At 37.3% G+C, this 21,697-nt stretch overlaps 1 protein-coding gene across 1 annotated transcript; it reads left to right on the forward strand.

The window, feature by feature from the left end:
* The first annotated feature begins 3,068 nt into the window (after positions 1–3,068).
* On the forward strand, positions 3,069–20,945 carry BST1 (bone marrow stromal cell antigen 1). The gene is made up of 9 exons (XM_066185487.1): positions 3,069–3,413; positions 7,265–7,394; positions 8,440–8,575; positions 9,061–9,143; positions 9,745–9,821; positions 12,314–12,406; positions 13,885–13,971; positions 14,440–14,499; positions 17,491–20,945. Exons 1-9 carry the CDS (start codon positions 3,244–3,246, stop codon positions 17,603–17,605), a joined length of 951 nt encoding a protein of 316 aa, XP_066041584.1. The 5' UTR covers positions 3,069–3,243; the 3' UTR covers positions 17,606–20,945.
* Positions 20,946–21,697: the final 752 nt, after the last annotated feature.

The raw sequence follows: 21,697 nt of genomic DNA on the forward strand, positions 1-21,697 counted from the left end.
CAATAGATGCAGCAGGCCTTTCTGACTGAAAACTGTACAAAGTCTATGTTGCACATATTAAACGTATTAGAGCTAGCGAGTTCATGACTGTAAGCAACTCATTGTAAACGTGTTGAAATATTTTCGGCAAAGTCGTGAGTTTTTAGTCCAGTATTTCTCAACCAACTTATGTTGGGAATAAAATGATGGTAAAAGCAGTAAATTGTGAGCTGAGCAGAAGAGATCATGTTATGAGTGTTGTTTAGCAGACACTGTGCACAATAATCCTTTTATCTCTTTATCTAAGGAAATGAGTCTTAAGAAATTGCAGTATTGGGCGTTTCCTTTTCCATTAATCCTTTCCTCCTCGAAGGGCTTTCGAACACACTGGCCTACTTAGCTATTTGGAAATATATATAAACCTTGGAAGGTTAAATTCTTCCAATTTCAGGGTGGGAAAAAAAAGCAGTTACACAGGAGGGTGGAAAGGAGGGAGAAGCACAGGTGTTAGGCAGCTGGCTAGCCAGCACATGGTTGTGTTTACTGCTTGGCTGGTAAGCAGAGCTCTGGGTTTGGGCTTGAGCATGTCTTTCACAGAGAGTGTGCCCTGGCACACAATGCAGCAGGCGAGACCTCGTGTTACTGCTCTAGGTAGACTTATGCAGTGAAGACACAAACCCTTAAGAAACAGTGTTTGAAGTTCATTGCTTACAGACAGGCTTGGGAATATGAGGTCCTATTTCCAGGCCTAAAGCGTCTAGTCCTACAGAATTGAGGTTATTCTGCCAGAAATTCATACTTGAGTAGTAACAGAGGATTAACAGTCCCACCTGTTACACTTTCCTACTGCTGGAATTTAGCTCTCCCATCTGGTAGAAATAACAAGAGAGAACATGTTGGTTCCTCATCCTCTGGGATTCAGAATGTAAGCATATGCTGAATTTCATGATTGTTTGGGTTAATATTCAGTTTGTGAACTACAGTATCTCCAGAGCAGATATGCTGCCAATTTTCTGTCTTTTCTTCATGGGAATAACATCTTCTAGGAGAGAGGGACAGAGAGCGGGGAACAGTGTTCTGCATCCACCATGAATTGCCAGACCTCAGGAGGCAAGATGGGTAGCCAGTTTGTGGCAGAAAATTGCAGTACTACAAGAGAAATTACCTGATAAATGGATTAAAATATTGAATTTTCATGGAGTAGTTTAAGGGTAGAATTGGTAATTTTTACAAGAATTTGCATGGGGAGATGATTCTGAGGATGGATTCTTCATTAATGTAACAGATAAATATGTCACGAGATTCAATGACTGGAAGCTAAAAGTAGACAAGTTCAGGCCAAAGTTAAGGTTTTACTCTTAAGGCTATCAAACCACTGGAACCCTGGAGGTTGTTAATTTAGCCCTCATGGAAAGTATTTAGAACAAAACTAGGAACACGATCTTAAAACGGCTGTGCTGAGTCAGATCAGAGGCCCTTCTAGCCTGATGTTGTGTTTCTAAAAGTTGCCAGTGAGGAAAGGAAGCTTGACAGGAGTTGAAATGGGGATCCCAACAACTTTTGGATCCAGTTCCTCTGGGATGTTATGACAGGTTGTCTATCTGTTAGGGAACCCACATCTTCTTCCCCAAGGTGCTGCATTTTAACTTAGTGAGTACTTGGAGAAACACTCAGTATCTGTCTTTGTGAGTTCTTAACGTATACTATATATTTTAAGCAAAAGTTTTAGCCTTGATGCAAAAATCAGTAACAATTTCTGCACATTTCTGTATAGAAGATCACATCAGTGGTGCTTCTTGTTTCTGTTAGACCCTGAAATTACTGAGCAAAATTTGGTTGCAGCGAAGTTGATAATAAAAGAAAATGTTCAGTGACTTCCATGGACTATTGTACCCTCTAATCCTGAATCCGAAGTATTGGTTTGAAACCATTTGATTAATGTTCTGGTGCCCTATCAGCATGGACACAGAGAGGTTAGGGAGAGAAATCAGAAGAAAAAGCATTAGAGAAGCAACAGGAGTAAAGTACATAATTTCCTATGTCTCTACCTTATCAAGCACAACATTGCATATCCATTTCTGAGTAACTATGGCTTTCCTGATGACTGCTGCAGGTAACAAATCAATTGGCTATCTTTTATTTATAGCAGAACTCCATCATCAGGAATTTACTCAATGATTAGCAAGATTTTTCCCTCAACAAAATCCACCAGTGCAACAACAGAAGTGTGACACAACATAAATAAATACACAAAAAATAAAGTTATATATTAACTAAGGCACAGAAGAGAAAGAAAGAAAGAAAGAAAGAAAGAAAGAAAGAAAGAAAGAAAGAAAGAAAGAAAGAAAGAAAGAAAGAAACCAGCATGCTCCTCAGAAATATGAGTCCATAGACAAAATACTTGGAGGTTGAGGGGTTTTTTTTAAAGGAAAAATAATGTGGTTGTATTTGAGCAGCATGTACCAGAGAATATTTTGAAGATTAAATTGATTGGTGCCTTTTAATGTTCTAACAGACTACTTAGGAAAAATAACCTAGAGGAAAATGACAGCAGAAGCTGAAGACATTTGTTCAGTGCACAGGATATGTCTTAATCCTTGTGTTTCTCATTATGATTGATTCATGGCTGCAAGGTGGGTTTTTTTCACAAAGACATGATGCACATATCATCACACCAAAATGTCATTGTCACTGTCCAGGGGAGAGATGGAAAAAGAGCTGACTAATATTACCCCTATGTGTGATACAAGATAACTCAAGGATTTGGATATTTACACTATCATTGCTGTAACTGCATATTTTAGATTAATTTTTTTTAATTTTTTTTAAATTTTTTTTTTTTTTTTTTTTTGCTTGCAAGCATTTGTTGATGGTTTAGGAAAGTGTAACACAGCAACGACTATTAAGCGAACCAAAGGCATCCTAAGTATTCGAGTGGTAAGGAGGTTTTTTCCTCACTTTACGGAAATATACTGCAATTCTCCTCAGTTATCACGAGGTGGCCTTAAAGTCTCTTGTTTTTCTGAAGTGGTGGATAGTTTAGACACGAGGAAGTGATGTATCCCTGCGCTGCAATCGGTCCAGGAAACAGTTAGGTTATAGTTCCCAGCAAGGTTTATTTTTCTGCCTTTGTCTTGTGTACTGAGCTGTAGCTAGTATAGAAAATATTAAACATTAAGACTGCAGGTTTCCACTTAAATTGTATCATTGAACTCTCCTTTTTTATTTATTTATTTTTTTAAGAATTTGGATTGTCAAGAATTCATGATGATGAATCATTTTTTCCCTCTTTTATTTGTCTCTGTTCTGTGTATGAGCAGCTTCTCAGGAGTGCAGGGAAGGAAATGGAAAGGTGAAGGTACTACTCAAAACCTGGAAAGTATTGTCACTGGAAGATGCTATGATTATATTAGAATTGTGAACCCTGCTGTTGGGTAAGTTTTGCTTGTTTCTGGATTAGTTTTTTATGTTCTGTACAAAATGGTTGTTAATCTGAAGACTGATGTTATGCTTCTAGCCATGGAAGTGATCCTTTTGAAGCCAACTTGCTTGTAGCTGTCTGGAAACAACAAAATAACTTTGATGGATGTCATATTTTAAGTAAAGTAGTGTAATTGTAGCAAGATTTTAATCCTTCAGTTCTTTATTTCTTTTTTTTTTTCTTCTTTTTTTTTTTCTTTTTTTTTTGCCCCCCTTACTTTCTGTAAGAAGAACAATACAGTAATAACAGGGTGTTTTGGAAGTACCAAATCTGACAGCACTTCTGGGAAGACCAGCTTTGCCTTGCATGCCTGTATGTCAGATCATATAAGAAGGGGATCACCTCACTTTATAGCTATCCTGTGGTACTGAAGGAACCTGTTTAGCTCATGCACCTGAAAAATCAAGTAGTAATCATTTGCTCAAATAGGATTATCTATGAGCTTTCATTGGCTGTGCTAATTATACAGAACTGGAGGTGAATCACATACTTTGCTAAAATGAGGACTTTTCTGTCTTGCAGTGTAAGGGCTTCAGGAAAAAGGAAAAAAAATAAGAACAGCCTGCTGGAGTAGTGCCCTTTATTCTGCCACTAAAAAGTTGTGCTAACACTGTGAAGAGGTATTTGCCAAGGGGCCCTGGCTGGGTTCCTGTAGCATTGAATTGCTGTCTTTAAACAGTGTTAGATGATATTGCAAATACCACCTCATTTCCCCAACCTTCCATTTTCAGTTCCTGTTGCGAAAGAGGAAGATAAAGGACTTAAATTTTGCGCTTTTAAAAAAGGCAAAACAATATGTTTCTGCACTATAACACTCTTAACTTATCCGAAGTGTTTTCTTTCCAGATTCATATGAAAGGAAAAGATCATCCTAATGCAAATAACACAGTGCATGCATTTCAGTGCAACAGTTCAAGCTTGGAAAATTTATAAACGTGTCACAATGGAAAGTGGAAATAAACTTTAAGTGTAGATTTCTACATTTCTACAATATAATATCTAATATAAAATATGTGAATTTAGTTAACAGTTCTGTAGGTAATCTGGTCTTGCAGTAGGCTCTAGATAGGTAGAGCTCCTGCAGGACTTAACAGAAGCCACTTCATTTATATCTGAAGCAGGAGATGAATAATAATACAGAATATGCTAAAATGAGCAACATAAAGAATAGTTACTGTAGAAATTTTACCATATCATTAACTGATTTGGACTTAGAGATGTAAATGCAATATTCTGGAAAACATTTCTGTATGTCTCGCGTTTATGATAGTTTTGTGATCCAGTGAATTCTGGTTACATTTTTACAACATGATTTTAAAATTGAGAAGTGTGAACGTGTTCATCAAGGTATTCTTGCTCGGGATAGCGTGAAGCCAGGCAGGACATTAGGACTACTTTCCTGATTTTAGACCAAAAATGACATTATTTAAAGAAGAGGTATACAACTGATTTCATATAATGTAGGGATTTTTCTTTTTCCCTTAGGCCTATAAGCAAATAATGTAATCCAAACAAAATGGAAATTTCATATTGCACAGGTGCAAAACAGATATTCTAATTATTTATAGCTCTTTCCATTCATTGTCTGTTTCTTAGTTGCCCCCTGGCTAGTTTTTGTAGAGATATGACCACTGGGATAGGTTTTGCTTCTGAATTTATGTGCAAATTTTCTAAATATACTTTGCTAACTTAAAGGAAGCTAGAAAAACATGTCTTTACTCTGCAACATAGTTAAAACATAAAGATGTTTTATAGGAACATAAGAAAATCTTTCCCACATGTTAAAACAGAATATGCAAAATGCCAGTCAAAAGAGGCATTTTACAAAATGCTGTGGTCATGTAGAAGTGAAGAATCTGAATTAAGATCATCTTTGACATTTCCTAACAGGACTACACTAAATAACACAAATGTTCCTGTAGTACTTTTCCTCCATATTTGTTTATTTGTAATATATCGTGGAAACTTTGAAAACAATTTTTTAACTAAATAGTGTGAAATTATTCTGACTTATTAGTGTCTACCAAGATTAGAAGGAATTGTCCTGCACTGCAGTCCTTCCCTACCCTGTAGTTTCAAAAAGTGTTTTTACCAGCAAAGAATTTTTGAGTATCAAAGCGGAATAATCCTTTTGATTTACAAGCTGTTGAAACCTGAATGAGAAATCATGCAAAAAAACCAAACCAAACCAAACCAAACCAAACCAAAACAAAACAAAACCAACAAAAAACCAAACAAAACAAAAACAAAAACAAAAACAACAACAAAAAAAAAAAAACCAAAAACAAAAACAAAAACAAAAAAAAAGTGAATTAACCAGAAAATTACTGGTGGATTCACCTGTCAAGAAAGATGTTAAAAGTTCAGTTCATCATAACTCACAAGTACTAACATAAGTGCTTCAAGTAGAAAGCCCTTTAGCAAAATGAGATCTAAGTATATACAATTGTCAGAAGCCAAATTATAACAGCTTGAAATCAGAAACAGGGTCAAAATCCTTTTAAGTAAATCTGTTAAAACCTTGAAACCACTGATCAAGGATCATATTGCATCACTGAAAATTTTCAGGTCAAGATACATATCTGCTTACAGTATATAGGGAATTTTTATATAGTTGTTGGAAGCAGAACCAGAGATGTCTGTAAGAAAATCTGTGATCTGTTTCCTGCATAGCTCATCACAAGGGCTCCTTTAAAGCGTCTGTGACTTTCAGTGGCACAAAGCAGGTCCCCAAAGAACCTGTACCAGCAGAAACCATGCTGTCTGTGGATGATACTAAATGAGCAAAACACTTTGCGAAGTTTCGTTTACTTATCAGGACTGCTGTTGTTCAAGCTAGAACTTTGCAATGACAGCTATTCATGTTAGGAAGGCTATATATACATAACATAATTATTCTGTTGTGCAGAGTGTTCCTGGCATAGACATTGTTACAGCATTATATGGGGAATGTACTGTGGAAAAGTGATGAAAGTAGAAATTCCCTTTGTAATTACTTCAGACAGGCTCAAAGCTGTGACAGGTGAAATCCTGAAAGTCCAAAGAGATAGGATATTTCCATCTGTAGATAGCCTGTCTTGTCGCTCCACGGAGGTTATCGTCCCCAAGACAGAGCTGGCAGAAGAGAAATGTTGGAGTTCACAGCCTGGCATCTTCTTTCAGCACTTGAAGTGTTCAATGATAACAATACTCATGTAGTTCTCATAGCTACTGCATAGTGACAGTGTGTGTCCTACACAGTCCCTGGTCACTGTACTCATTCCAGCAAGATAAGTCTGCACAGTCCCAGGGCCTAGAAGCAGTGGGCATCTCTTTGTCACAATCATTATTCTACCATCAAAACTTTTTAGCAGCTCATCCTGCATTTAAATCAGACATTTTAAGAGTAATATTACTTTCCAGCAGTGTTGGATATTTAGCTGTGATTTATTTGAAATGGCTTTTTAATCTGGAAATTTTCAGATAAGCCTTTTCCTTCCATATTTCTACAGTGCTGGATAGCAAACTCATGGTGTATACCGTACCTACTAAGATTTTTGTTGAATCATAATGTGTTTCAAATTCTACACTGTAAATGCTAATATTTTCCTTGCTACTTCTTTCTTATCTGCTGCAGTTATGACTCAGAAGACAAGATCTCTATGCTCTTCCTGAGCTACAAGTTTTTTACCACCCTGACTTCGTTTTTCTGCCTTAACCTTATAAGGATTTTAATTGGGGTATTTGAAGGAGTTGAGATCAAGTATCTTTCTTGCTCGGCTTCAAAAAAACAATTTTGCCATTTGTTTGTTTCAATGATTACAGTGAGAAGAACTGTTCACAGATATGGGAAGCATTTAAAAATGCATTTATTAATAAGGATCCTTGCAGCATTCTACCTGAGGATTATGAATTATTTATCAACCTCACATTTCACACAATTCCACCTAACAAGGTAATATTTTTTTATGTTAATTGCCCTGTTGTATACAACAGATTTTACATGGCACAGTTCAAAATTGACGAGTCATTCTATAGCTGACTTGTGAGTCATTCTTTTTGAGGGTTAGTAGTTTATAAACTAGACTCTGTAGTTTATAAACTAGACTCAGACTTTATAGCATGTTTCAATGTGTTCGGCTTCATTTATTTTATGCGGTAACTTCTCAGCAATGTCTCTCTTTTCATACTACAGAGATCCCCCATTTTTCCTGCTGTGCCAGGAGCTCTGCCATAGTCCCTGAACTTCCACTTCTGCTTTTCCTCAGGTTAGGTGCTCTGGCTGCAAATGCTGTGCCTGCTATCAGTTTTTGCTTTTACCCTTCACTGATAAGTCTTATGACAGTGACATGTTAAACATTGACACACTGAAGGAGCAAAAGCAGAAATGAGAGAGGACGTTGTTCTATGCCAGAAAACAGTAAGGGTTTGATGTTCTGGCAATTGCAAAGAACCATGAACGTGCAAAAGATGTGTTGTGCTTTAACACAGTTTTTCCTGTAGCACAATTATTCCTCATTTCTAAGTTATACAAGCTAAACCAACAAATACTACTGTCAACACAGCGTAATTCATGAGGGGTACCACAAACACAGAAATAACATCTAGATGTATGATTTTTTTTTTCCCACCATAAGCCAGCATAGCAACGTGAGAGATTTCTGGTAACATATATCTGGCTTATAAATAACTTCATTTTTTCTCCTTCTCCTAAATCTGTCTGCTGAGGCAGGCAAAGCTAGACCTAACTATATTTAAAATAGGACTCTATCCCTTCTCATCAAACTAGTGCTGTTCCTCAAGTCACTTGTGATCAGAATTTATACCGCTGGAAAATAAAAAAACTTTGTTCCTTTAAAGAGCTAGTTAATATTTCTGGTTATTAGCTTGATTTTGAAAGAAATACCAAAACATGTTTTAAGCCGTTTTCAATAGCCCATAATCTCATTGTGTCCGCACCCAAGTGTTGGTACATTTCTTCTGTATATTTTTTTTCCTAGTCTCTTTTCTGGGAAAATAATCAGCTTCTGGTCAATAGCTTTGCTGACAGAGGACGTCGCTACATGTCTCTGGGTGATACTCTGTTTGGCTTTGTTGGAGATTTTCTGAACTGGTGTGGGCAGGCAGAGAGCCCTGGTAAGACAATGAGTGCTATGTTAAATATTTATCTGTAAAACCATAATGGAAACCAACTGCTGTGTTGTGGAGAAACTAAATTTGCTCTTACCCCATGAAAAATCAGGGATAGCTTCACTGTCTCAGTCTCTTTTGTATCGAGTAAATATTTAACACTGCAGTCAGGGGAGCACAGAGTGAAATCTAAACGGTTCTGCATTGGGGATAAACCTCTTTCTCAGTCATCTGAGCCTGAAGCTCCCTGCATCCCAGGAACAGAGTTAGAACCATTTCAGACAAATTGCTGAATCCTCAGAATGTTTGTGTAAACTACAAAGGATGGAAAATTATTGAAAAAATACAACAGCTTTCATTGCTATGTCAAATGATCTTGTGGGTTCAGTGGGTAATGCACAAATATATTTAGTTGCTTTCTAAAGTCACTACAAAGGCTTTTATAGTCATTATCATCTCTCTAATAGCACTAATCACATGCCTTCCTACAGGACTGGACTATGAATCCTGCCCTACCACGATGGAATGTGAAAACAATGCAGTGGAATCTTTCTGGAGGATGGCCTCAATCATTGTAAGTATTGGATTAGTGCTGACTTCATACATCTGTGAGTGTGTCTGGGGTGGTTCAGGAAACCATTGCTGGTTCAAAACAGATTTAAACTTGTAACTCTACTGGATTATTTCCCCTGATATAAATACACTGTTTTAGACTGGCTGCAGTGTTTTAGCAAGAAGAACCTAACATTCACCTTAGCTATATTATCTGTTAAAATTCCGTTAGCTTTGTTAATAAAAAGCATATACTAAGCACAGTAAGCACACTGACTGTCTAATGATTATAGGTCCTAAGTGACATTTGGCAGTCTTGCTGAAAACCCTTTACTCACAGATAAAACTCAACAGGGAACGCCAAAATGCTTTCTTCTTGTGCTGAAGAAACTACTTATAAATGTGAGAAAATAGCTTGAGAAGAAGCACTGAATTAAACCATGGCCTGTTTGGTTCCTGTCCTTTTTACTGCAGTGACCTGCTAGGGTGCTTGTCTAGTATTATTTTTGCAGTTCCGATGTTCTTCATGCTAAAATTCTTTCCTTGGTCACTGTTGTTTGCAATAAAATACCAGGTTATATGACAAATCTGTGAGATCTGAAAAGCATTGTTATCTATTGCAGTATGCACAGCACAGCTCTGGGGTGATACATGTCTTGCTGAATGGTTCTGCAGATGGAGGAGCTTATCCGCAGCCAGGGTAAGAGAACTGACTGATTTCTGTGTAGAGTCTGATGACAACTAAAAAGAAAAGTCAACCAATTATTTGGGTCTTCTGCTGCACAAAGCATGGGAAGTGTAGCTGAAAGGACCTGTTGCATCAAAGTCTGCTGAGTTGTGGGGACAACTGTTAATTGTCCCTAGCTGAAGGAAGAATATGTGGTGGAGGAAACAATCCTTTCAGCTCATGCATTTTACAAACTGCTGTGGCAAGCATGGTGAGTGCTCTGAAAGCTGTCCTGAGTCAGCCGATATACTGTGGCAAAACATGCGTGTCTTCAAAAAGATGAGTGTTAACAAAATTTCTCTTCAGGGACATGTCCAAGTAGAGGATATTGTTACAAGGCGTGTAGCTTCTGTCAGGGCTACCAGCAGACTTGTTAAGTTTTAAAGGGAAAGTATTTCTCCATGTCCAAGGGTGGACATAGTCTGAAGTCTATTATGGTTTCAGAAAGCAAAAAAAAAAGTTTGTTGAGAGGATAATAGCAAAGATGAGCTTCCTCTTCTCCTTAGTTCATTTTACATCAAGGACAGGTGTATTTTTCCTGATTCAGAGGTGTACCACCACGCAAAATCTCATCTAAGCTTACATTCAAAATTTATTGTAGAAACACACCCTTTAGAACTTTTACTATGTGTCTGTCGTGACTGCTTACCTATGGTAAAAAATGCATCCTTCATTACCCCAGCAACTGTCCTGTCCAAGGCAGATCAAAAATTACATCTTTCAAAAACCCATAGAAGAGATCCTTCTCCTCTGCATTCACTGAGGACTAAAAATGACCATTGAAAAGGCAATTTTATCTCTTGATAGGAAAGAAAGAACCATATTTTCCAAAACACCTCCTAACTGCTTACCTTTCTCCCCCAAAACATCCATCTCTGTACACTGCTTTCAGCTAATCATGAAGACTTATACAGTCCTCTTGGGTTGGTCAAGTGGTCAGCTGGGATCAAATCTTCTGCAGATGGTAATGTCTGGCTGCAGGCCAACACCCAGAATCTATTATAGATTCCTTATTTTAGAAATGGATTCCTTATTTCTGTTAATTTACAGATTCCTTATTTCAAGAACATCTCACACACACGTTAGTTCCACCAGTTCCCTGGATTGTCAGCCTGGTGGTATTTTAACCAGTGAAATCACCACTGGAACTCAGCCTGCCAAGGAGAAAACAAAGCCAGTTATTCCATCTGCTTTCTTTGCTGTGTATCTTCTGGTCCATTTGTTGCTGAATTTGTTTAAGAACTCATGTTTGAAAAAAGCTGGAAGTTGAATAATTAATAGCAGATGGTTATCTGAAGGATCTATCTGTCTTCCTAACCATCTCTCTGGTCTGTTTTCAAGTATTTCAAAGCTCTTTTCTAAGTCTATTCAGTTTTAAAGTTTGTATACTTAAATCCTCATTAATTCACCTGATATCATTGCAGTTAAGATTTATTTCTCATTTCATGGCAAAATAACTTTGCTCATTCACACAGTATGAATTCAGTTGGCAGATTTCTTTAATAATAGTAGGTAGTTCAAAAATTATTTTTACTGAAGTTAGTTATACATTATTTCTCCATGGTTTCTGACGCCTCTAGTTAAAAATTTCTCTAAATTTGCGAGCAAGCTTCTTTTTTTTTTTTTTTTTTCCTGGCAATAACATATGCATGACTGAGTAAATGAGTTGGAATCTTTATTTTTTGTTATATTTTCACTATGTGTTGGACAGGCCTGGACACTTTGGACAGAAAGGCAAACCTGCTGTTGCTGCTGCTGGTCTCTGGTCAGTCACTGCAGTACCAGACTTGACCAGAGAAAGCAACTCTTGGTATCTGTCCTTCTGTTTCACTTCTCCAGAAATTTAAAATAATTTTGTAACTTCATGAACCAACAGACACTGGCAAGCAACACATGTCCTGTGCTTCCATGGCAGAGCCCCTGTAGTTTGCCTGAAGGAGGACAGACCTGGTGGTGTCACTGCTGGTCCCATCCAGGGAACTCACAGTCCTTTATTCTCTGTGGAGGTCTCAGGACATTTAAAAGGGCTAACAGACACTGTAGTGCTGATCTAGACATTTAAGAAGACACATGATAGGCAAATAGCAAATTAGAGGAAAGACCTAGGCCCTGACTTGGACCAGGCATTCAGTGAGGACACAGCCCTTACAAGCTTTCTGAGGGAAAAAAAACCCTAAAAGACTGGAAATCATTATGCTACATCTTGCTAAAGGGTTAGAAATCTGTGGCTTTGAAATGCCAGCATCTCACCCAAAAAGTCAATCCAGAGACATTAAAATCAACATTTGGATTGCATTTCTTCTTAGATTAAATGTTAGGAAGTATCAAATGCTTTTTTGTTTTGTTTTTGCATTTTTAAAAGTTTATTCTGGTTAACTTTCAGGTGAATTCATTAATGCAGGGGAGGAAAAGACTATTTAATTTTCATGTTCTTTAAAGTTCAATTTTTTTTTTTCTTGAATCAGTTTTTTTGCAGATTATGAAATACCTAATCTCCAGAAAGACAAAATCTCACAAATTGTCATTTGGGTTGTGGATGATATTGAAGGACCAGATATGTAAGTTATGTCTTAAAAAAAAAAAAAAATTAGTTTCTCCCTTTTGGACCGGTCTTTAAAATTTCACCTTATCTTTCTGTTTGATTATATTTGCCTACGACTTAAAGCAAAATATTTTAGATGCTTTCATGAACACAAAAGATACACCGTGCCATTCCCAGACAGTATAGAAATTAGAGAAAATATAAATAAATAGTGATATTAGATCTAGAGCCAACTCTTGATTAGATGTGTGTGTGGATCTCAGACCCTGAATGAAAATAGAGCATAACAGTTTTACTAAGAGTCAATCTGAATTTCAGATTAAGTGCTGATGAGTGATATTTCTTTCACCTTGCCATATGCATTCTTTTCCTTTTCACTTATCTTAACTGATTGAAAATTTGTAGAAGCAGGCAAATACCAAATACCAGGCTGCTCTTTTTCTCTCAATAATTAATCCAGCAATAAAATTTAGGCTTTAAAAGTGTCTAATTTTGCTGGTAATTTGATTAAAGCAAACAAAGAAATAAATAATAAACAAATATAATGAAACTGATCAGTCCAAACAGAATAGTCTGTGGTGTGTTTTACCACAATGCTGTGTAGTCTGCATTGCATAGTTCAGATTAGCATTTCTCAGCCTGTCTCTCTAAATCAAAGAATCACACCCTCTGGGAGTGAAAAAACATACAGCTCATCTTTGCAAAAGTTGCTCTTTTTACAAAGAAAAGCTAAGACAAGCACTGAATGGTAATTTATGTTTCAGTAAATGGATGCATGGGAGTAATTGTGTTTTTTATTACTTTTTCCTACAATTACTTTGTTTGTCTCCATATGATTTCTTTAGTCATGGGTGTTTACTGACCAGCAGATAAGTAGCACTGGCCTTAATACTTTATGTTTGTGCAAGTTTGGAGGTCTCAGTATGTTCTGTAAACTTTCTTACACTAATTGGGGTAGAAATTAAAAAATCAGTGCTAGAAACAGGAGCTGTGTTTAGGATTGTTTCTGGTTTTTTTCTCTATGTGTTTTTCTATTCTTCAACATTCAAGAGAGAGAACAAACTTCCAACAACAAGTATAATTCTCATTTATTATAATGAACTCATTCTGTAAAGACAGATAGCCTCAATTTTATCACTACCTAAATAGTTGCCAAAGAATATTACAAACAAAACACTTAGTATTTTGCAAAATTATTTAGGTCTTTTTCTGTCTTGTCAAATATTAAATGTGGGATTATTGGTGAATAGAATCTGAAAATGCTACACTGGCTGAAGCTAATCTTCCAGACTCTGTAAACTAAGGATAAATTGTGAAACAACAGTAATGTAAGCAAATGAAGCATAAATAGCAATGGACACCATTTTTCTGGAGGTGTTATGGAATACAGAAGAGGCAAAGTAATGGGGATTTACTTTACTAATTCCATCAAGTTCAGTGAAAAGAAATTATATAACAAAATATTTCCAATAATATTGAAAATTTTCCTCACAGAGATTCCTGTGGAGCTCATAGTGTAAAGACATTAGAATCCAGGCTGACAACTCTTGGTTATGATGTTACTTGCACTGACAATGACAAGTAAGTGAAAACCTCTTATTAATATGTTGTATTTGCAGAAGCACCTTATCTATTTTGATTCTTACTGTTCAATACTGAAGTGCCATTAATGTTGTGTCTTCAGGAGGGACTGGTATGTTGGAGGGATGATGTCACATTTTTCAGACTTGGCATTTTTTGGTTGTGAATTGAGCAAAACACTATGTCTTATTGTATAATTGAGTGGAACATTGTACTTAGTCTATGTCAAACACAGATGATGGCATCATGGATTGGGATTTAAAATCCAAACAACAGTTAAAAACATTATTGAATGTTTGAAGAATTACCAGTTATTCACAATAGGTTTCACAGTTGTAGTCATTCCCATCAATTGTAAGATAAATTTAATGAAGTGAACATGATAGTTCTGTGAATTTGTTTCATTTTTCATGGTTTTTTTCTCAGTTGTCTTTCTGAAAGGTGCTAAATAAAATGGTGTTTTCACAGGTCTGTAATGTTCTTGCTCTGCCTGGATAATCCTGATCATTCTAAGTGTGCCGTTGCATCGTAAGTAAAAGAAGTTCAACCTATCCTCAGTGACATTACAACTGAATAAATTATGCAGAAGTCAACAGTTCAACAAATCCCACCCTCATGCAATACACAGTGGTCCTGAATTTGTTTCTTACTGTGGATGGAGTTTGCAGTTTCAATTCACAAATTGTGCACAGCAGTCTGTGAGCACCTGCTGTTCAAAATTAGGCGTTAATGGGTTCTCATTGATCACAAAGTAACACTCTATATCACTGATGATGTGAAGTTTGTACATATCACTCTTCTGATATAAAATCTATTAAAAATTTGAAGTTACTTACATTAATATAATTTATTGAATAATCAAAGTATAGATCAAATGGCACAGATCTAAAGGACATTTCTTCAGATACTGGAATTTTCAGTTCTAAATTTTGAGGAAGTTTCCTTTTAATCTCCCATTTTGTATGAAACTTAATCTCTATATTTTAATGTATTTATCTTGGGCCAGTGAGTTATCTACAAAGAATGCAGATTACATCCAAGGCATCTTAATTAGCAAGCATTTCTCCCAAACTCCCTACTTATCTATATTTATCTAAATTATATAAGGAGCATTAAATTAATTTATTATGTATTTCAATGAATTTATAGTGAAGATTACTGTTTTCAATTCTATGTTTCAATTCTATGTTTCTTATAGTTACATTCTTTTTATGGATAATCCATGCTTTATTTCTTACTGTCCTTTCTTCCCTATTCAAGCACGTGCAAATTTTTGTTTATTAATACATGTGTGATAGTGCAATGATAACTTCTCCTATGAAAGTCCTAATTTGCTGTCCCTGATTATTGCAGCAGTGAGGTGCAACTCCAGTTTTCCTGCCTCTGTGAGGGGCTGTAGTGCTTCATGCCGTACAGAAAAGGAGGTGGATATCACCTTCTGTAACATATGTACAGTTTTTGGTATACACTTACAGAGAAAGTGAGTATTCCCTGTTCTTGCTGGTCATTGAAAACGTTTACTCATCATGCAATGCAACATGCATTCTCAAATGCAAATTATATCCCAGCACCAGCATACAAATGTCATGAAAATGGTGGGTTGATAGATACCACTGATAGCTCCAGACTTCTTCTAGGCAGTAGATCATAGAACAGTCTTCCTGTTAGGGCTTTGATTGGTTACAAAATGCTACTTGCACGGTGGATTAAAATGAGGTTTCCTTGTTCTGCCACTGAATGATAAGGCTTCTTTTCACATGTCAAATGAAAATATAGTTATCCCCTTCAAATTAATAGCCCTGAACATAGTGACAATATTATGAAACTGGAAGAAAAAGCACTTCACAGGACTTTGAAAAGTACAATATTGTATTGAGCTCTTAACAGAAGATTTTTCTCCTCTCCCAAGTTTTAAATAATTTTTCTCAAAGTTTTGTGATGTGGTTATGTTACTCAGCTGAGGAAACCTGGATGAAAAGGTTTTTGGAAACGGCTAAAGTGTTTTTCCTTTCAGCTAAGGGATGAACATGCAGTTCTGCAGTATTGCCACATGGCGTTTGCAGTGTTTAAACAGGGGAGCAGCCGCCCCTTCCTTTCCATCCATGTCGGTACTCAGAGTAACATAATCCCTGGTGTATTTGAAACACCAGTCTCGCTTTCCTGGAGTAACTCCTTTGCAACTCAGCTGTTCTCATCCTCCTTACGAAAAGTTTCCTTGCTTGTTTCCTTCATGGACACTGTATTCCATCCTGTATGCATGGCACTGTAATAAGTTTGATTCATTTCATATCACAGATCACAATAGAACTTGCCAATCTGAATGCAAAACTATCATTTTGCATTGATAGTTGCAAAACTATCACAATGCATTGCCTCTCCCTGAATTATTTAACTTAAATAATTCAAGCCAATGAATACTTACATTCTTCCCAAAATCACTTAATTCTCTGCAGTGAATAACACCACCTCCATTGAAACCAGCTGCCTTTTCAGAATGACCATTAAGCATATGCCTATAAATGATTTGATTATTATCTTCTTAGGTACATTTTCTATGTGGATGGACCCTGTTCTGTGATGGCCCATTAACTGACGTGGGGGCAGTTTGGTCGGTAGGGGTGTCACTAAATGGAGTGGGTTTTTGTTAGGAAAAGTCTCCTTTGCAGAGTAGGTGCTCTCAGTGTTCATACTTCCATGGTAAATAGTGGAACAAGCACGCAGGGTCTCATGCATCCCCTTTCACGAGGGCTGTTTGCTATTACAAGGCTGATAGCTGCCCTCTCAGCCTCCAGGGAATAATGTCCTGAGCCCAAAAACATCAGAGTTGGACAAGTGACTTATTATGTCACCACAACTCCCGTTGCATTGGCATAGCAAAGGAGAGAGATGGGTCAGGGTAGCAGAAGGATGGCCTAGAAGGTGCTATAATGTACTTGGGGCTTCTTGCATGGTGGTGGTGCCCCTTAACTCCTCTCCAGACTTGAACTATGTTCCTGCTGAGTCGAATTTGGACTTCGGCTTGTTAAGGTGACACCCTGATGTTAGAGAAAAACTTGTGAGTAAAAATACCCACTAGATGGCAGAGATGTCTTACAAATGTAAGCAGGAAGGCAGCCAGATGCAAGCTGTTAGTGTTGGTATGTATTACTTGCATTATTGCAATGTCAGGGGGACATAGAAGTGGATCTGGATACTATTGCACTAAGTGCTGTAAAAACACAGTCTTCCTCCTCCTCCTCTGCTGTCTAGAAGAGTACTATAAAATCACAAGCATAAGGCCAGAGACAGCAAATGGATGTGGAGAGACAAGCAAGCTCTTGTGTAAAGGTAGAAAGAAGAGTTCCCAGGATTTTGCAAAGATATTCTGTTTATAGAATCATAACAGCCAAAGGGAATCTGTTGGCAGGCTCATATAAAGAAAGGCCTCAAACTTCACCCTTGGCAACAAACCTCTGATATTTAAAAGAATCCTAACTCAGCTCTGTGCTGTGAACATCCTGTTTGTTTTCTCTTCTTCAGATCTGCACCAGCAGCACAAAGAGGACCTATATCTTCAGACAGAGGAGGCAGCTGGAACAAGCTCATGTTTGTTTCTTTTGCAGGCTTTTTGTTCAGATTTGCTTTAGTGTACTAAGTTAATCAACTGAATCCATATCCTCTGTTTGCCTTAGCTGGCTATAAATTTGGCTTCAGCTAATTTCTAACAGCAGTTTCACCTTACTTTTGGGACTGGCAGACCTGCATATTAAAACCTTGCATACTAGATACTGGCTTCTTTTAGTATCAAAAATTATCCCACTGCTGCTAGAGAGCCTCACCCTTCATTTTCTTTTCTTTTTCTAGAAGAAGTTTGTTGCTATTTCCTCTTATCTTTATTCTCCAGACTTAAACTGAGAATAATACTTCCTGTTCACATATTTCAGAAAGAAAAATGATACTATGCCTGTCATACATCACCCACAGAGGTTACTTGTTTGTAAAACCATCCTAGCATCTGACCTTGGAAACTAAGTGGCTGATTATCGGGCTTTGGGAAGGCAAAACATAAATTCAAGTGGGAGAGGTCTTAGATTGGTCACTTGATACAAGATGCAATAGGCAAGGCAGTGGAAAAGTAAACTCATTTTCATAAGTGGTCCAGCAAGATTCTGGCTGAATACTTGCATGCAGCATTTTACCACATAATATCAATTGCTTCTTCATCCACACAGCTGTTCTTCAGCTGGCTGTTTCCTGGCTATTGGATGGCAAATAGTCAGAAATACCAGGTCTACAAAGTTCCACAGTTCTTCCACCACGATGTGATTTATGGTATATCAAATTCAGATAAGAACCTGCCAAGTCAGACATTGGCCTGCTTGCAGTGAAGTCAGATAGCAGGGTTCAGAACACACTGAGGAGAGAGCAGAGGCCAACCTGAAGGTTTCTTGGGTTACTTGTGTGAATTCCAGTGCTCCAACTAGATGCTCCTCTAAACCACCAAGACATCCAACAACCAGGATGACACATAAATCTTCAGAAAAAAAATAGTCATTCTACTAGAGAATAACTTTATGTAGATATTTTTTGCACATTTTTTGTTAGCTTCTGTATTATTTATTTGTGTTTGTATTGACTGGTTGCCAGGAAACTTGGAGACGATGTACCTGTTATCTCTGTGAATCTGATTTAAGGGTCCAAAGTAGATTTACATCCCTTCTATCCCTGATGCAACTGTATTGTGTTGTATGTTTGAAAGATTAAATATTTAAAATATGTTGTAGTTGCTTATTTGTCTTGCTTCCCTGCCTGTAAAAATCTTTAATTTGGTTTTAATGCAAATCTCTATACATTGCACACATATTTGGATGTCACAAATGACATCCTGTCATTTGACCTGTCAACCTGGTCACAGGTTGGTTCAGGCTCTAGCTTGGAGGATTTTTGCATCTGTTTCAGACACAAAAAGTACTAAAGCACAAAAGTACTGAAATCAGAAGTTACAGATCTTTGAAAATCTGGGCTGTATTATGCTTCATAATTATTCCCTATCTGTGCTGTAACTTTGGTCCTTTGATTAGTTCCTTAAACATCGTCTTCATTTTTTACTGGGTTTTTAAAAAATATTTATTTTTAGATCAGCTGCCAGAGTAGTAAGAAAGGTATCTGTAACACAGTCACATCTCAGATAGCTAAAGCCAAGCAATTTTGATCAATCTTCTATTTGCCCACAGCAGTTCATACCATGACACATTTTGGGCCACAGCCTGTAGAGATAGTGTGTGTGAGGCTCCCAGGTGTCCAAGCCATCATCAGGACTGGTGTGTCCTACCTACAGACCTGTGTATGAGATCCAGGGAACAGCTTAATACCATTAACCTGCCATGTGCCTCTTAGGCAACTTCCATCCACAAGCCAAGCATCCCAGCTGGCCAACTTTTGCTTTCCAAATTATGAAAGCTTTCCAGCCTCTGCATGTAATTGACTCCAGCTGCACAGTCAATGCTGGCAGTTACACATGGTACCAAACAATCTGTTGAAAGTGCTAAATAATTTTTTTTTAAAAAAAATTAAAATACAAAGTAGAATAGCTACAATTTAAACAACAATTCACAACTTTATGTCAGAAACATATTTCATTATTTCTAATGTTCCTTCCTCTTTTTCCATTACTTCAACTCAGTACCAAAGACAGCAATTTCTTTCCTAATACCTGTCCAATAGTGTCTCAAACTTGCCTAAAAATCTTGGAAAGATCAGTAAAGATTTTTAGTTAACCAACTGATATAACTAGTAAAAAAAGGCAACAAGTTATATTTCTAGATGCATACGTTTCCTGAGATTTTTAGAGGCAGCAAATTTCAAGCTGAGTGTGAATCATTTGTTCTGAGTTTAACATAACGGTTTTAATCTGTGCAAAAGAACAGTGGGACTGGCATCTCGGAAGCTGAGGGGCAGAAGCATTAGCAAAGCAAGAAACAATAAGGTCATTTGTTACTCCCAGAGAGAGGGAGAGACATGAACGTGTCTTTTTTTTTTTTTTTTATTTCTACATCCATAAGGATGTGAATGGTACTATTTACAGATACATATTACACTGAAGTGGTGACAATCAGCCAGGCGAGCCTGTGCTATGTCTTGAACACTCACGAAATGCTCTGATTAGCAATGTCTCATGTAAGAGCTGTGCCAAATGTGGAGAAATCATACTGTTCAAAAGGCATCTGCTCTTCTCCTTAAACTCATTCAAGCCTGGGGAAGTTCACAAGTATAGATTCAAAATGTTTCAACAATTCATATTTGTACTAGCAGAACTACAAAAACAACTGTCTCCAGATGTGAATTTGAGGGACAAAATGTTCCAGATGAAAACAATACGTACATCACTTAATTGAGTCCTGTGGGATGCCAAAATCCTGTGTAAATATATTAGCATTCAACTTCTTATGGCAAATGAAAACATCGTGTACAGGAGGATTACAAGGTGTTCTGCATTTCTGCAGACAGACCTGTGGAAGCTACTAAGACTAAGGCAGTATTTCCTGCTGTGCCCATTTTGTGGACCACTTAAGAACTCAGTTATGTCACATTCTTCATTCCTATATAGAAGTTAATATAATCTCCCCTCCTACTAACCTACTTTTTTTCTTTTTGCTACATTCATTTTAGTCATTGTGTCTGACAGAAGTGGAACTATAATTCAGGGTAGTTCCTTTTTCCAGCATGTATGTGTATGCAAACATGTTCATCTGCTCACACCTGCTCTGTCTATTTTTAAATGCAAATTCTTGAGTGCTCTGGAGTAAAAAATTGTGAGAATAAAGCAAGGACAACTTGATCACCTCTCTGCCCTTTTTATACGGCCAGTGTTTATTTTTGTCATATTAGTCTTGATGTGGTATTCAGCTGACATGACTATGTTTTCAATCAACAATCTTAAATGTAGTGAAATGTGATCTGAAACCTCAAGAATTTGAATAATACTCTTTGTTCCATGAAAGCTAATTATTTTGATAGTGTTTTTCTCAATTCAATTACCTAGAAATAGTTCTGATGTATTTTGCTTCGACAATAGTGTGAAGTGGAAGAAGAGTGCTTTTGGCAGAGCCAACAAGTTTGGTTTAAAATAGCTCAGTATGGGGAGGCACAGTATCTTAATTTAGCCAAATGTCAGGGTGGCTCAAACACTTCACGAGTTTGTTGGGGTTTTTTTTCTTGATTTTCAGGTTTTTCCTAATTCCAGCTTCTGGTCGGTCTAAATTTACATGCAATTTTATGTAAGAGGCAAAGATTATAATCTGTCAAATTTTGTTTATAATCTGCAGGCATCTGATTTCCTAGCTTCCTGAAAATTATGAAGGCAAGCTCAGGGATCCTCATTCCCTTACGGCAGCAGCACAGTTCCAGTGCAGGCTGGCAGGGAGGCTGGAGCAGGAAATTGGAGCCTGGGAGTGTGGCACGTATGTCCCCTCACACCGTGCCAGCGTGGCCGTGCTGCCTGGCAGCCCCCCTCCTCCTGCCTTGTCCCTTTCTCTGCAGCCACAGCCAAGGTGAACCTTATCTCCCTTCAGATGAGTTACTTCGTATTTTTAGCAAAATATGTAAGCAGAAAATGATGCTGTTGGAAATTCTGTAAGAGGAAAACAAAGATGGAAAATAGAGTACACATTTCCTTCCAGCAGCAGGTAGTGCTGTGAAGTGAGTGGTCTCTCACTTGTGGCTATTTGACTAGGAATACCTGGGCTGT

The sequence above is a fragment of the Chamaea fasciata genome, unplaced genomic scaffold, assembly GCF_029207755.1.
Source record: "Chamaea fasciata isolate MVZ Bird 193981 ecotype frontalis unplaced genomic scaffold, bChaFas1.0.hap1 SCAF_6, whole genome shotgun sequence".
Classification (NCBI taxonomy): domain Eukaryota; kingdom Metazoa; phylum Chordata; class Aves; order Passeriformes; family Sylviidae; genus Chamaea; species Chamaea fasciata.